The sequence below is a fragment of the Labrus mixtus genome, chromosome 5 (assembly GCF_963584025.1).
Source record: "Labrus mixtus chromosome 5, fLabMix1.1, whole genome shotgun sequence".
Taxonomy (NCBI): Eukaryota; Metazoa; Chordata; class Actinopteri; order Labriformes; family Labridae; genus Labrus; species Labrus mixtus.
Window position 1 is genome coordinate 20,234,623 of NC_083616.1, and position 16,452 is coordinate 20,251,074.

At 38.2% G+C, this 16,452-nt stretch overlaps 2 protein-coding genes across 3 annotated transcripts; one reads left to right on the top strand and one right to left on the bottom strand.

Moving 5' to 3' along the window:
* Positions 1–589: 589 nt before the first annotated feature.
* prlrb (prolactin receptor b) lies at positions 590–7,612 on the top strand. Its single transcript, XM_061038467.1, has 9 exons — positions 590–735; positions 1,944–2,022; positions 2,438–2,570; positions 3,136–3,305; positions 4,639–4,805; positions 5,765–5,906; positions 6,027–6,123; positions 6,214–6,283; positions 6,378–7,612. Exons 2-9 carry the CDS (start codon positions 1,962–1,964, stop codon positions 7,194–7,196), a joined length of 1,659 nt encoding a protein of 552 aa, XP_060894450.1. The 5' UTR covers positions 590–735; positions 1,944–1,961; the 3' UTR covers positions 7,197–7,612.
* Positions 7,546–15,837, bottom strand: LOC132974412 (selenocysteine insertion sequence-binding protein 2-like). 2 transcript variants are annotated; one of them, XM_061038466.1, is made up of 18 exons: positions 15,652–15,837; positions 15,088–15,209; positions 14,241–14,400; positions 14,073–14,148; positions 13,771–13,964; positions 13,418–13,502; positions 13,223–13,317; positions 12,299–12,445; positions 12,103–12,192; positions 11,883–11,984; positions 11,644–11,776; positions 11,362–11,528; positions 11,130–11,256; positions 10,849–11,035; positions 10,491–10,711; positions 9,765–9,919; positions 9,482–9,653; positions 7,546–9,337 (listed from the first exon to the last, which is right to left on the bottom strand). In XM_061038466.1, exons 1-18 carry the CDS (start codon positions 15,658–15,660, stop codon positions 9,210–9,212), a joined length of 2,370 nt encoding a protein of 789 aa, XP_060894449.1. In that variant the 5' UTR covers positions 15,661–15,837; the 3' UTR covers positions 7,546–9,209. The 2 variants fall into 2 exon arrangements, with proteins under 2 accessions (XP_060894449.1, XP_060894448.1); XM_061038465.1 differs by having other exon boundaries at positions 14,241–14,406.
* Positions 15,838–16,452: the final 615 nt, after the last annotated feature.

Here is a 16,452-nt window from a genome sequence, read left to right on the forward strand (position 1 = left end):
TATACAGGAAATCTAGTGATCATGGCACAATTAAGTGCTTGATGACAGATATTAAAACAAAGGCATAACACCTTAACTCCACTGCAGTAAAACAGTAACTTCACTTTGATCCGCAGCAAAACAAAAGGCAGAAGACCTTAACTCAGTTTGAGCTTTCCTGAATGCTGCAGTACAAAGACCCTTATGAGGGAAGTTACTGGACTCTGCCTTTGTTTCTCGAGGGCTTTTGGAAGTTAAGGCAAATACAACCTACTATTTTCTCAACAACAAAAAAACAGCACTATTGACTCAAAATATCTGTCCACATAATAAAGCACATCTGTAATGTTCCAAAAATGACCAAAAACTCATTTTCGAAAAAATTGAAGTTACTGCCTTTTGCCTTTGTAGGGCAGTGTACAGGTTCATCGCTGTGCTCCATGAAACCGAAATTAATTCAGAGTTAATCTAGCTAATATTTATGAACTGTCGACTTCATTCAATTTAGCGTAACAAAACGAAATCATGCAGTAGTGCGACATGTTGAACTGGCCACGCTCTCTGGAAACAAACCCCTCCCTTCCACACTGTGAGCGCACCTCTCTCCATACCTGCTGTGTCAGAGACACACCGGGCCCAGGTGAGAGAAGGTCGTCTGAAGTCATGTTAGGAGGGCTTCGTTTTCCATGTTGGTGTGTCAACTTTTCTTTTTTAATGTAGTTAAAACAACAAAGAGAAGGTGGACAACCCAAACAGGTGAGTTATTGAGGAAGGTTAAAACAACCTTTTGTGTGACTTTGCTTTTTGTGCTGTCCTTGTTGCAGTTTGCATGCATTTCTTATTGGCTGTGTTAAGCATTTGCTGGTGGCATTGTTTCACAATTCACAATAACTCACTTTGGACGGACTGGACAGGTAAAGGTGAACACAGGTCTTGTTTGTGGAAGAGCAAACTGAGCACGGTGGGCTCTCATCCTCTGTTTAAGGATGTATCCTGATTGAGGTGAGAGTGGATTCACCTGTGTATGATTGACTGCAGTCAGCTCAGGTGTGCATGTTCCTCCCTCCAGAGCTCAGAGACACATGAGTCAGTTCAACAATCCTTGTGTAACTTAGTAGGGTCCTGTTCAGTTTTGTTAAATGGTTGTGTTTCCTTATTACGACCACATTTTGTCATGATGAAAATAGATTGTAGTTAAATATTGTTTGTGATAGATGCTGTTCCCTGATGACAGAAAAACAGTAAAACACAAAGAAACCTGTAGTCAGTATCTTTTAATTGCCTTGATGTATTAATTGATATTAAAATAACTTTTGTTGATCTACATATTATTTAAAGTTGAATAATTACTTACAAATGAATAAATTAGTCCAAGAATGGACGATAAGAGAAAAAGTCATTGTGAAGGTTTCATAACCGTCTATGATGTTTATGATAATGTGTTTGAACTTAAAATACATTACATTATATTCTAATGTTGACCCGTATCGAAGTATAATGAGTCTATAATTGAGACTACACTACTAGACTTTTAAACAGATTTAAAACTTTGATTAAATTTAAAACTCTGCCACCAGAAGAAGTCAAAATCATTTTCACCATTTAAATAATTCTGTTAAATCCAGTTCCTCTAGAAATGTTCTTCACCTTTGATCTGTCTGTGTTTACATAAAAGGACTGTTTCTTGATATCAGTGAAATCTATCATCCTTGTTGTAGTATATAATATAAATGTTGTAATGTATAATGATAACATAATATTTGGTTGTAAAAATGTGCTTCATTAGGATGGGACGCCCGCAGATGTCCCGCAAGTCTCGTCTACAACATGCAAATATTTATTGGTTGTTCATGTTGTTTTCCCCTCATATTTCCTATGTTTTTGGTGAAAACAAGGTGCACAGCCAAGTCACCGGTTTTTGTCACCTCATTAACCGCATGCTGGTGATGTCACTTCCTTTTCAGGTCACACAGCTCTCTGGGATGAGGAGAGATCTTAGGCTGGTCCTGCTCCTGCTGCTGTCTGCAGCTTTAGAGTCCCACAGTGAGTGCAAAGGATTGAATGAGACAATCTATTGTCTGGCTTATAATATGATGTTAAAAGTGTCAATGGGATCATAATACAAAAGAAAGTGACATTTTGACAGGTAGTTAGGTTTTTATTATTTCACAGCATTTAAAAAAAGTACACGTATAAAGCTAACTGGTTTGTAGCTCTAAGTTGTGTAACATTACATGCTTATGTAAGCTTCTGGTTTTACGGAAAGATGAATCACAGTGTTGCTAACTTTCAGTTTTTCTGATCCACTTATTGCGTTTAAAAGAGGTATTAGACATTATAGCCTTAAGTTTCTCCAGTCTAATGGGGATAAGATTTGACTTGGTGATCAAGTATAGTGATTTTTAATTCTGTTTGTGCCAAAATGGGAAGCTTGTTTGTAACATTTTTTTGTTGCCAGGTATGTCTCCACCAGGCAAGCCGGTCCTGCTGGGCTGCAGGTCCCCTGAGAAAGAGACATTTACATGCTGGTGGGAGCCAGGTCCAGACGGAGGTTTGCCCACAACACACCGCCTCTATTATGAGAGAGAAAGGTCAGTTCAGAATTGATATTATTATTTTTATTTTTATTTTTTTTGGCATTATCCCCTACTCCAGCAACAAGTCACAATAAAGATACAGAACATTTTGGGGAGCAAAGAAAGGGGAATGACATCCAGCTAGAGTCAAACCAGGGTTTTATTCACTTACACCCTATAGGCCACCGTACCCCCCTTAAGTTTCAGATATGTTTTTTTTTTACCCACCCTTACAGCAAGTGAAAGTAAAGCTGTTGGAGGGCAGGTGAGTGGAAAAATACCAGCTCCCTTGTTCACACACTTGTGTTCAGTCAACTGAGCACAAACCGTTGTTGCAGTTCAGAGAAACCTGCAGACTCTGAATGCTTCAGCTGTGTGAAATTGACTCAACCTGGCAGAAAGTTGTTTGTTTCAAGGATGGCTGCAGTAGTCCAACACTATTTTTGGCTGGATTCCCCACAGATCAAAATGGTCAACTTTAAAAAAAAAAAAAAATGTTTTTGCTAATGTTACACGTTAACAGCAGAGGAGCATTAACTAATTTCTCGGTCACTTAAAGTCTTGTTTTGTCTTTTTACAGATTGGAGGGAATACACGAGTGTCCAGACTATCAGTCTGCCGGCAAGAACTCCTGTTTCTTTGACAAGAACCACACCTCCATCTGGGTGGACTACTTCTTGACGGTGGTGGCCTTTAATGACCTTGCAAATGCCACTTCAGACCCCCTTAAGATAGATGTGATGGAAATTGGTAAGCAGATTACAAGAATCAATCAAACCAAAGGAGAGAAACATCGAGTACAAGATTCAGAACAGAGATGTTCCCTCTATATGTAAAAGACATTGATAAACATAAACACAATGTCCTATGTATGTAAGTTAAGACGGTATATAAGGAAGAAAACTAAAATGCAGAATAACAAAGACTGTTTAGAAAAATTATTAAGCAAACTTCAATCCACTACAAATATTCTCTATTCTGCTTTTAAATGTTTATTTCTGGGTTCTATATAATACCTGTGTTCTTTGATTTGCACTTTAATAACTTTACAATGCCTAAAATCACAGATAAAGAATTACTCAGTTAAAGTTTAATTCAAAGAGAAATCCCTTCAGAAAGTAAATAAAAGGCTTTCAACAGTGTCTTTGTGTCACTATGATAAAAAAAACACCCTCTATAACACTGTGATCTGTGCATTCTTTGGAGCAGATGTTAACACAGCAGAATGTGTACTGAATCAGCTGATGATCAGCACAGTTTGATTGGGCATGCATCCCCGCTGAGCCTTCTTAAAGGACACAGACACAAGGCCACAAATTAAAATTTGAACAGAAAGAAGAGGAGCTGTTTTGTGTTCGTTTGAAACTTGTGCTCAGACTGCGATCAGATTTCATATTTTTTAAATTTGCTTATGCAGGTTGTTCATTCTCTTATCCTCATGCACCACACTTAAGAAGCACAGTTTGGTCCTAACACTATTTGTGTTAGCTCACATGGCCAATGAATCCAAATAATCAAATACTTCCAAAATAGAGGTGTTAAGTATTTTCAAAGTGTTTTATGTGTGTCCCTGTATAACCCTAAAGCCCCTGTGTACAGTACGAGACATAGATACAGGTAACTGATGTGATTCTCTCAGAGATCATGTTTTCAGTTGGCAGTCTGTCGACATTCTCCAAATTGAAACAGCCGAACTACTGAATGGATCTCAACAAATAAATGTATTGATCTAATAATAGATATAGACCCACACCTTCTTGTTAAATGGAAAAAATGACTTTGGTGATATTTGCCTTTTTAGCTATTACCATTTATTGATTACACATTTCAATCTGTCCAATAAGGTGTTCATGACCAGACACCTGAAAAACCAATAATGTTCACATCTCTACATTTGTGCTATTTAGCAAATGTTAGGACTCATTTTGTTTAGAAAGAAGTTGAACATGTTACACATCAAAGCTGCTAAACATCAGCATATAATCATTGTCAATGTGAGGAAATTAGCATGCTGAAGTTAGAATGTTTTACTAGGCAATATTTTTCTGGTGTGGTTAGCTTTCTATAAGTGTTTGTCTTACAGTGAAGCCCGACCCTCCTGAAAATGTGACTCTGCTGGTGAAGGACATGGAGGACAGTCCACATCTTCATGTCGGTTGGCAGCGTCCACAAAACACAGACACCGAGTCCGGCTGGGTCACAATTAAATATAAACTAAGAGTCAAACAGGAAAACAACAAGAAGTGGAAGGTGAGTTTTTAAATGAACTTGTGCCAAAATCTTAAATAATTTAAACATAAAAAGTATATTCAGCATCAGGTGAAATATTATCACAGCTTTGTTTATTCACTTTTTGTTTTCTGAAACAAAAAACGTTTTATTTGAATTGACTTCTAAACATTGTGTCTCTTGTGTGGGACAGTGCAGTTAATTCTTTAAATACACGCCATGGTTTGAACACAAAGTGGTTGCCTCACTGTAAATGTATAAGATTGTGTTCTGCTATCACTTTAAAATATATTGACATGTCTTTACTTTAGGATCAATACTTGCCACTAGTGATGACTGAGTGATTCTACTCTTGATTTTATTCAGAGTCGAAACCCAAAACACTAACAAACGATTAATCTGCAACATTTTGATTTTTTAATTTCTTTAGTAGAAATGCCATAAAGTCAAAACTAAATGTTAGAAATTTTCTCAGTTCTCCCAGACAAAAAGGGAATTTTCTATTAAATTTGGAGAAACAGAATTTGGAGGCTATGGGAAGTTTTGATTGACTATTCCTGACATTGTATGGAATAATACAAAAACCGTATATTGTCTGATAAGTCGATCAAAATGTCATCTTTAGTTTTACCTTTGTTTAAGCACTCCCTTGTTTTTCAACAAAGACTTACTCAATGCAAAGGCAGTCTGAACCCTGGAACAACCCTGCAGTATGTGAGGCAATAGTCTTGTCTGTAATGACCTTTAAGCAAAGTAAGATTAAGATGTAAAACTACAATGGCAGCAAGTTGAGCTAGCTAGCCAGTAGAGGGCAACAATGAGCCTCCACCCAAGGCTGTCAATTACTTTGAACCAATTCCATACTAGAACATGAGAACATAAACCATGAATACCTGCAATAAATGCACCTTTAATTTAATTAGATACAGTCAGAAAAATGTATTTGCAATGACAGGACATGATCTTTTTCTCCTCTGTAGGAGTACATGTCAGGCACACAAACTCATTTCAGCCTGTACAGCGTCAGTCCCGGGGTGGAGTACACAGTTCAGGTGCGCTGTAGGTTAGACCACGGCTTCTGGAGTGAGTGGAGCAACACTTCCTATGTGAAAATCCCAGACTGTAAGTCTAAAAAGTTCTTTGTTTTGTATTTGGCTCTATAGTGACATGGCAGCTTTTACAAGAACTATAAATAATTATCCAAACTTTGTTCTTCTTCTTTTAAAAAAAAATTAAAACAAGATCTTCAGGACCAGAGACCTTTTGGGATTTTGGTTTCCACCCTCTGTGTAATCACATTTATAGCAACAATGTGTATCTTGGTAATGAAGAGAAAATAGTGAGTAACTCCTGCAGAAAAATGTCTGTAATACTCTTTGTATAAAACCGAGATGACTATTTGGCTCATGAGTCCCTCTTGTCCCTGAAGCTTGAAGAAGTGTTTTCTGCCACCTGTTCCTGGTCCAAAGATAACTGGAGTTGATTTTACACTTCTCAAGGTAACAGTGAATCTGCATTATGTTTCCGACACAATTAAACGATAACAATGGTGAATGGAGAATATACTGAATAACCTTTAACTGACCATTTCAGAGTGGGCCAACCGAAGACGTGATCAATGCCCTGAACCAGAACTTTCCTCTTATGGTGGCCTGGAAGGATCAGATGGAGGACTACTTAATTGTCACTGAAAATGACATCGGACTTGAGCCACATCCCTTCATCTCTCAAAAAAGGAAGAATAGCTCAACGTTTTCTTCTTTTGGTTTCTGCTTTCACCCTGAAATCCAAAGCCAGGATTCAAGACCCAGCCTAAACGAGCAGGAGGAAGCAGGAAAACGAAAGCATGAAATACAACATTTTGTAAAAAGCAACAAGTCTCTCTCAGGGACGAGTTTATCAAACGTAGAGAAAACACAGCAGTGTAGTCACAAACAGCAGGGCACAATTATAAACTTTGGTATCACAGAAGCAACACAACAGAGTCGGTCACACCACGACAACACTGTCGAACCGCTCACAGACAGCGGTTATGTGGATATTCAGAGACATGAGGAAAACACAGAGGAGGTGGATGTGAAAACGCTGCAGTACAGCAGAGTGAAAGAGATGAACTCTGACAATACTCTCATCCTGGAGAAAGAAAATGTTTCTAGGCCTGGCTACACGGATGTCCAGAGACAGGAGAACACAGAGGGCTACAGCAGAGTGAAAGAGGTGGAAGGTGATAGTATGATCATCGTGCAGAAACAAATCTTGTCTTCTGACACCTACTATAAAGAGAATGGCAACAATTCCACAGACTGTGACCTGCAGATGCCAAGAGGCCTGACTGGATTTAGTAAAGTGGGAGTGTGCGCAGAACTCGACAGTGGATACGTAGATACTACTCCTGTTACACATTTGATGTGAAGTTTATCATTTTTATGTGCAGTGTCCAATCCAAATGAAAATGATCTCGGGTGTAAAATTTTTGAAAATGATATACAATAGTATCATGACAGAAGCAACACACATTCATCGCAATTGACTGTTGCTCGAGAAAAAAGTAATTGCATTCTAATATTCAGTGTTAAAGTGATCTGTCTGTATTTTTTTGGTGATCTTCTGACTTTTTTAAAGCACCGCAAGCAGGGAGACATTTTTAATTCCAAGTGAAAACTAAAAAAAAAAACAGAAGTCTTGACCCTTAAAGCAGACATTCATATTAGAGAATGACTGTTGCTGGAGTGTATTTGACATATCAAGTTTCCATGTCATATTCACTTTGAAAATGTTTATTGAAAGTTTGTTTCATGATAAAAGAAAAGATGAATTTTTGAAACAGTCTGAAATTTTAGGTTGTGAATTTGACCTCATTGCAAATCACACTTATCGACTTTTCTTCTAAACAATCAGCACATTTTCATTATAAACAGAAAAATGACATTAGTGCATTATGGTATGTATTTACATTTTCCCAGGAAACGTGACTGTACTCCATATTAAATAAGAGTTCATATTAATGGATGCATTAAAGAACTGAATCAAAAAATATATCTTCACAAGAACATTACGACTTTTGTGTCATTCAGGTCCTACATTCCTATTGTTCACAGTTTGAATTGTTCACTACCACAGACTTTATTGAACCACCTCAAAGTAAAGAATATTATGGATACGTTCAATTCACCGCTTAGAGAAAATCACTTCCTGATTTTGGAAAATCAGATTAGAAAATTGATAATCACAGTGGTGCACGTGATACTCCAGAAATGATACCATTTACAGCTAATCACAAGATGTATGAAGATGAGTAACACAATGGAATTATGTTCAGACATAATTTATACTTCACTGGTTGTGAAACACACCTTTGTTAACCTTAATAAAATGCACCCGACAGCTATAAAATGAAGTGCTTTGGCATAGATCTGAGTACAGAATAAGAGGAGAAACTATTTGTGAAACATACGCTCACACTGTGTTACACTGAAGTAACTAATCCTATGAACCAATTCACAGCTGGTTAAGGAGGCAATTGATGTATAGTGTTGACTCATTAGGCAAAGAAATGCAAAGAAAATAGTGTTAGCTCAGTTGGTAGAGGAGGCACCCCACGCACTCAGGCTAAAGTCCTCGTCACTACGGCCGCCGGTTCGACTCGCGGTCCTGATGCCATTTGGTGCATTTAATACCCAACTTCCCACGTTTCCTCTCACTCTACATCTCCTACCCAATAAAGGTCATAAAAAGCCCCAAAAATGTTTGTTTTAAACGTCTTTCCACAGTGGGATGTACTGATTGGTCCTCATATGAGCCTGTGTAAGACCCTGACCATGGAATTGCAATGCCCACTGTCCTATGTCTCCCTTCACTTCCAGGTCACACTCTGTCCGAGTCAAACAAAAGCAAACATGTTTTGTTGTTTTAAAAAGGAAAAAGGAAGCTTATGAACAGAAGAAAAACAAATGCCTTCGAACAGCTCCAGGTTCAAAACCACAGTGTAAAAACTTCACTGATAGTGCCTTAGTATTTAATAACTGACTGACATTCTGCTCCCATTTACTACGTAAACCTCTAAACATCCTCTGGACATGATCAAAGATTAATGACTGAAAATTCATATTGCGGGATCTTTGAATGACTGGACTGGTCCAATAAGTCAGCGTTTTACCTCTCCAGTTTATAACCCACAAGCACCCTCTCATAGCCTCGGTTTGATTATCTTCAATTATCTTGATTATCTTGAACTCAAACACAAAAATATAAACTCATGTAAACTTCCTAAAATGAAAACATAGGATTTCATGATTAATTGAAAACATTATCAACATGATTCATTTCCTGACACAATCTCCAGATTGAGCTTAAGTCCACTCTACTTTTTCCTAAGCTGGTGATTATCGCGTTGTTTTCCTTTTAGGCACAGAAGGTTGGCCACTGTCAACTCTCTTCATCTTCATTCAGGATTTCAGTGAATTCACTGTCCAAGCACATGGAGCTCATCTGCTCCTCCAAGTTCAACAATTTGTGGTTGTAGTCCTTCTCCAACATTTTCTTCCAAATGTTGACTAGAAGAGGAAGAGATCATATATTGCATGGAATTAATTGATCTAGGTCATGAAATTACAGCTTTAATTTGGTTGTATTTTGTAGTTATTAAATCAACTAAAGACCAAGTATCAAAACCATGTTGCCTCTGGAAAGTGACTTACTGTATTCTGCTTCCTCTGGCTGTGTGGTGTCTGCACCGGTCTCAGACTCCTCAATTGGACTGCTGATCTCCAGCTCTTCCTCAGTGTTCGCTGTCTGCTCCAGGCTCGACATCATCACCTCATATGCTTGCCTGGCCTCCGATGACAGCTCGATCATCTTATGGTAGAAGTCCTGCAGGTAAGAGAGACATATTTACAAATGCATACTGTAAAAGAACTTAAAGCTCACTTCAAGTGAAAAAGGTGTTTTGTATGATTAGTGTCCACTGAATAATAACCTGACCTGTGCACCATCATAGTTGAAGATGCCAACCAGGCTCACAGGCACTGCCTTGTTGACACATCGGCCCAAAGCTTTCCTCGAGAGGGCAAAAACAAAAGGCACCCCCTGTTCACGACAAGTGTCTATGATTGTGTATAGAGCCTCGTCCAGGCCTCCTGCAAATCAGAATAAGAACAGAATAAGACACTTTTCCATTAATGCAAGTATCACACATTTGAGAACTTTGCATTTCACATCTTTAACCTATTAGTAAATTAATGTGAGGCAAGGTCTCACTAAATCTGTCATCGTCTGACAATGCACACATTAAGCTGAAAACTAGTTTTTCATGTTGGCCATTTGTCCAAACTTCACATGAAAACAGACCTATTCATAAATGTGCTTTGGCATCACTAAATCTGAAACCAAGCTGCACAGTGGTAACGTATGAATAAAACTTTCTTCCACCTCTTGCCCATTTTGCAGTCATTCATAGGACAAAAATTCATACATTTTAAGGACTAAAGATCTGCTTATAATTATTAGCCCAGAAAAAACAAATCAACTCCTTTCTCAACTCTCCCACCACTAAAACCAGAGATGAACCCTATTGAAACCACGTTGTAACTACACATTTTTAAAGTACTGATTGGCACAGCAGCAAAAAGAAAATGCTGACATTTATGTTCACCAGAAAAAAAGAAAAGAAAAAAAAACTTGAATCAGACCCAGGCAGAGAGTTGGTACCTTTTGACTGGATGCGTTCACAGTTGGGTGAGATGACAACACATTTGACCTTCCTGAGTTTGAGGTGCTTCAGGACCTCTCTGAGCCCCATCACAATGCGTCTCTTCATGCGGGCCTTCATGGGGTCCTTCTGGTACAGGCGGTCCTGGAAACGAACCAACTCCTTCAGCAGATCCGTCACACAACTGTCCACTTCTTTACTCAGCATTTGGCTGCAATAGCTGAAGTGAAGCAATGTGCATCTCAAGTTAGCATACATTTAAGTAACATTGAATTCAGATTGAATGCTTCCTTATTTCTAAACTAAGCACAAAAAATATGTGTGATACAGTGAAAATGAAGAGCTTTTCAATCTTACTCCCTGAACTTTCTGCTGTGGATTTTTGGTCTATTGGTTGGGAGTGTCTTGGCTGAAGGGGTTTGTTGCTCTGCAGTTTCTTCTTCTTCTTTGTCGGGCTCTTGATCGATGTCTTTCTCCATCTGGCTTGAGACATTAAACTCTGACTGATCCTCTACAGGCTCCTCTGTAGGACTCCCGACCTCATCTGATGTTCAGGGTCACAAAATACAAATCAAATATTAGGTATAATAATAGACAGGACCCAATTCATTCCATTAATTCAGGTCCATTTCTCTTACCTGTGGCATTTGTGTCACACTGTTCTTCTTCTGCAGCTTTGTCCAAAATTAACTCATCTTCAGGCAGCAGCCCCCTCTCGTCCAGCAGGCGTCTTTGTTTCCTCTCCTCCCTTTCTTTTAAAATGATCTAAAGATCAGGTAGAAATAAACCGAGGCAGCCATACAGCGGAAACACATTCATTAATATATATGGTGCATCTTCATGAATCTCATAGTAAGTGAGGGAAAGTACCTTCTTAAGGGGAGTGGGTTTCTTGGCTTTGGGCACCTCTCTCTGCTTCCCTTTCTTTACCAAAGGGCTGGTGGAGTCCAGGGGATTGTGAGCAATTTTATCCTGCTGCCACGGCACCTTCTTCTGGACTAATGGCTGTTTCTGGACTACAGGAAGTCCTCCACCAACTACAATAAAAATGATTTTATATTTTAAAAAAGGGATTTATTCTGGACTAGGCTTCAAAGCAAAGAACAACAGGAAGCTACTGTAGAAAAGTCCATGATGCTGACCACTTCCCACCTGAAAGAATTACTGGCTTGGCATCCTGCTTGGCTTTCTGAGATTGCTGCTTCTTTTCCAGGACTGCCAACATGTTTCCAATGTCCAGCTGAACAGGAACTTTGCTCTTCTTCCCAGACACCTTCTCAGCTTTCTAAAAGAATTACAAAACCAGAAACAGGGCTAAAACCAAACAGAATCCTGACTCTTTTCTCCAGGATAATGTCTTCTGTCTACATTAAACATGAATAATGTCCAACCTGTGCCTTTTTAGCTGTCTCTGTGGGCAGAGTTTTTGCTGCAGTCGGTGTTTCCTTGGTTTGTCCAGCACTTTGATGCTGAACACTTCCTCTTTGGTTTTCCTGGAAAATGAAACATGATTTAAAAAAATTCAAAATGCAATTGTTGCACCAACTTAATATAGTATTTTATTTGCTCTGTGAAAAAACATTTGAACTGATTTGAACGGATGATATTTACCTCATTGCATAGATTTACTGCATGTGTGCTTGTTATCCATCTATTCGTTCCAGTAAAACCAACACTCAAGCCTGGAAACTCCTCTTCATCCTGGCAAGACAACAGACCAACAAAACCGTCTTCATCAATATTTTCAAATACAAAAAGTGCTTTTTTGCATGGAATTAATAAATATTGAGAAATAAATTGTATTCACCTCAAATTTTGGGGGCTCTTGGTAAACTGCTGTAACTTCGGACTGAGCTTCTACATCTTCACCAGCACCTTTAGCCTTCTTCTTCTTTTTCTTACGTCTTTTCTTTCCTGAGGATTCGTCTTCCTGCTCGGCATTCATTTCCTCCATCTGACAAGAAACGGAATTAAGAGACAAAAAACAACGTTTAAAGACTCGGCAGCACAAGAAAACACACGTGCCTTTAATTACCTACCAAAGCAGCTGATGCAAATCAACAATAGATATAGCTTTTATTTGTTTGAGGGTCATTTTTGAGTTGTGACTGATCATGTAATAACCCCGGTTGGCCGAGGCATCAGTTTTTATGACTGTGAAGAGTTGCTACTAAGTAAGGTTGGTCACCAGTACACATTGACTTCATGATGTGAATAATATTACAGACTTCACCTTTAAGATGGCAAATGATTTAAAACATAATACAGTGTATCAATTCCTACAACTATGATACCGAAAGGTTTCTTTTTTCACAGTTAAGCTTTGTAAAGTCTTCCTACATATTCCTAGTTTCAATTAAAATGGTTTCTGTTGTGCTGGTCTGTTGTGTCCGATCTTACACTTTGGACAAAAAATACTTTAATAACACACATAATTGCAATTTGACACTTCTACTATCACATCAGTGTCATCTTTAGTTTTAGAAGCATTATGTCCCCCAACAGTTCATATCAGATGCCAATAAAAAGTAATAACCAACACAACTGTAGACATGAAAAATGTTGAAGTCCTCTGTAAATAAAATGTCAATCTTTTTGTTTCCTTCTACTCCTTTAAAAGGAGAATGCTATTCAGTCATATTCAATACTTTTGAAGACTTACAGGATCTGAAGGTCCACTTTGAAAATGAAGCTTATTTGCAGAGAATTTAAACCAAACATGTCATCTAACCTGAATGTTTTTACTGCTGATTGTCTTTTCTTCAGGGACAGGTTTCTTTGGAGGCTGAGAGGCGACATTAGCCCAGGAAGTCACCACTGGCTGATCTGTTAACAATGAGAAAAAAAAAAAGTAAAATTGATGATCAGTACCTTATGTGTAATTGACACTGCACTAAAGTCATTAAAGGAATGCTTAGAGACCCACCTGATGCACCAGCAGAGGAATCTGGCTGAGTATTAGTGGCAGTTTGTTGGGGGTCCGACTGTGTAGGGAAACTTCTCTCTCCAGACTGTTGTGAAGAAGATTACAAAACCTTTTTTTATTTTTTCATGTACCACCCGTCATTCTACAACGACATGTTCCAGACAAACAAAACCAGCAACAACAATTAACAAATCTAAAACAATCCTGTTCCATGCAAATCTCTCAAATGTTGTCTTTCATCAACTCAATGAGTGTCCTTAAAATTTGTACTGCAGCTTTATCCTACAGCACTGGCAACTTTCTATATACAAATAACATTTCAATACCACATCTGACATTTCTGGTAAACTCACCTTCCAGGAAGAGGTCAATCTTTGAGAAGTAGGACCCCAGCATTCTTTCTGAACATGAGGAGGGCCTGCCTTGTTTCGTGTAATATCAGCTAGCTCTGGGAAATCAGTCATCTTCACCTCAAATGGAATCGAGGCTGGCTCTGATGGTTTTGACTTCTCGGCAGAGTTTGGGGCAGATCTGGCGCCTCGGACGCCTTTTGTCAAGTCACAAGCCGGGAAATATGGTGAATTCAGGTATTTTTACAACATGATATCTGGTCATTATGGAAAAAAACATCAGTCAAAGTGTATGTGATACCTACCCTTTCTATGTGCATCCTGTTGGTTCTTACCCATTACTCTACCCTGAGCAGGAGAGTAGTTGTTGGGTTTTGAAGTCTATGAAGGTAGATGGAAAATAGCTGACATTCATTTGATGAATTAAGATGGTTAAGACAAAATGCTGGTACTCGAAAGAAGCGAAACCCTACCTGTGGGTCCCGTTCAGTCCTGTCTCTCTGCAAGAAACCATTATTGGTCTCTCTAACACGGCGGGTGCTGCTGTAGCCATGAGTCCTCGACACTTCTCCACCTCTTCCTGCGGGAGCTCCACTTGTTTTAGATGGACTCTGCTTAAGGCTCACACCTGGCCTGTTCCTTGACAATGTTCAGAAATGTAAAAAATAAATTTAAGGTTTAAAGGTGTGTCTCAGGCGAGGGCATTTCTGTGTTCCAAGGCGTTTTGTAAACTCACAGTGTTCTCAAGCTTTATATCCTCTTAGTGTGACACGTAAAAGAACATAAACATAAATCCACAAGTATGTCCATTTGTGCCCTTAAAGGATCATTTAAGAGGTTTATGTTCTCAGAAATGTTGTTACTTTGGTCAAATGTTCAACGTTTCCTCGGGTCAAAATGTAACAATCACCTAAATCAGCTTTCAGTTGTTATATTTCTAGATAGCGTACAACCTCAAATTGGCAGCCAGCTTTACTGACCCTACAATGACAGAAAATATTTTACCATTCAAACTACATTTGAAATACATATCTTGATGATAACCCTTGCCAATTGCTTATAATGATAGTAACCCTTAGAGCCTGACAATTAAGTGTTTACATAAATATGGATGTATTTTATAAGCCTCGTTTTCTGCATGAGTCTACACCTTCAGTAAAAAATAAATATATTTAAGTATATTTAACAACATGTGCTGTTAAATATCGGAGAGCTTCTAGTGGGAAAATGACTTTAGGAAAACAGAGAGACATGAGAACATGAAAAATGAAACAAAAATAATGACAAAATCCATTGAGATGTGTGATTTGTTTCTCCTACCCTTTTAAACCCTGGTCGGACAAATAGGGGTTTGGTAAAACCACAGGTGTTGTGTGCGGCTCCACAAAGTCCTTCCTCTGTCCCATCTGATGCTTTTGACCAGCCGACGACACTTTGAGATGCTGGGAAAAAGTAAAGATGGTCTGTCATCGACTGTGTGCTGAAATACGACCTTTGACAATCACGTTGCTGGCTGCAGCTCAACTCAATTCCTGTCTCGCCAAAGTGCGACCACGCCGTCAAAACACATGAAACTTACAGTGTGTTCAGCGCAGTTTGTTATTTAACATTTCAGTTCATAAAACAGCTCAAAGTAACATGTTGTCATCAAACGTTGCACTGTCGCAACTTTAGGGGAACCCATCAAAACATTTTACAATACCTCATGTCGTAAGCTTTTTTTTCCTCGTATGGTCACATCAGGTGTCATATCAACTTTGCAAACAGATTAAGTTTGGCGGAAAATAACTTGATTTCAACTTCGTGCATCATCGTACATTCACGTTACAGGCTAGCTCGCTAGCTGGCTACAAACAACCCTTGTTTTTACTTTTGGGTGCCTACCTTGTCCATTTTCAAGATTTTCTTTACATACAGTCAAGTTTCCGCATGTTCAACCGATCTTACATGTGTTGTCAAAGTCCCCTTTTACAACGACATTACATGTATCAGCGGCAACGGTGCGTAGGCTGCAACCTGTTTGATAGCATAGCAGTAGTTAGCAGCTAGCTGGATGAACTGCGTGAAACAGCTGATGTTTACATGACGAGCCAACAGCGACCTCTTCCGGCTCACAGCGGAACAGACAAAAACAACTCTTTAGTTTTCATCTTATCCTGACGAGTCATTGTGTTACTAGCTTTATAAACAAATAAAAGTACCAAAGTAAATTTAAAAAGTATCATTCAGTGTTCATTATTTTAATATTTCAAACAAATATGTCCGGATTATTCTATCTGCACCACCGGGGCCAAATAAAATATTATAATATTGTATTATATATATAAAACATGAATTAGTTAATAATAATGAATACATATTTTAAAACGTATGTTGTGGAGTTTAAACATTCTGACATTCTGAGCCAATTTAATTTAATTTAAATTGTTTTTGAATTAAGTGTTCTGTTTTGTTTTAATTAATGTTTTGTAAAAGAGGGGCAGATATTATAAGATTAATCTTCTTTCTGCTCCTTTTCATTCAAAATGTGAGATTTTATGTTTGTTTGTTTTTCTTAACTTTATTGTTTTCTTAATTAAATAAAATTGACAATAATTTTTTTAAAATTAAAATACAAAAATTAGTACCATATATGTATTTGATTTCTAGTTGTACTTAGGTACATGTAATTCATTCATTTTCATC

What these genes read in the sequence shown, in the direction of transcription:
- prlrb (XM_061038467.1), top strand. Translation starts at nt 1,962, where the DNA reads ATGAGGAGAGATCTTAGGCTGGTCCTGCTCCTGCTGCTGTCTGCAGCT. An exon ending in AAAACAACAAGAAGTGGAAG is followed by an intron (nt 4,806 to 5,764) that starts GTGAGTTTTTAA and finishes TCTCCTCTGTAG; the next exon opens with GAGTACATGTCAGGCACACA. An exon ending in TTGGTAATGAAGAGAAAATA is followed by an intron (nt 6,124 to 6,213) that starts GTGAGTAACTCC and finishes TTGTCCCTGAAG; the next exon opens with CTTGAAGAAGTGTTTTCTGC.
- LOC132974412 (XM_061038465.1), bottom strand. An exon ending in GATTGACCTCTTCCTGGAAG is followed by an intron (nt 13,503 to 13,770) that starts GTGAGTTTACCA and finishes TCTTCACAACAG; the next exon opens with TCTGGAGAGAGAAGTTTCCC. An exon ending in GCCAGAGGAAGCAGAATACA is followed by an intron (nt 9,338 to 9,481) that starts GTAAGTCACTTT and finishes TTCCTCTTCTAG; the next exon opens with TCAACATTTGGAAGAAAATG.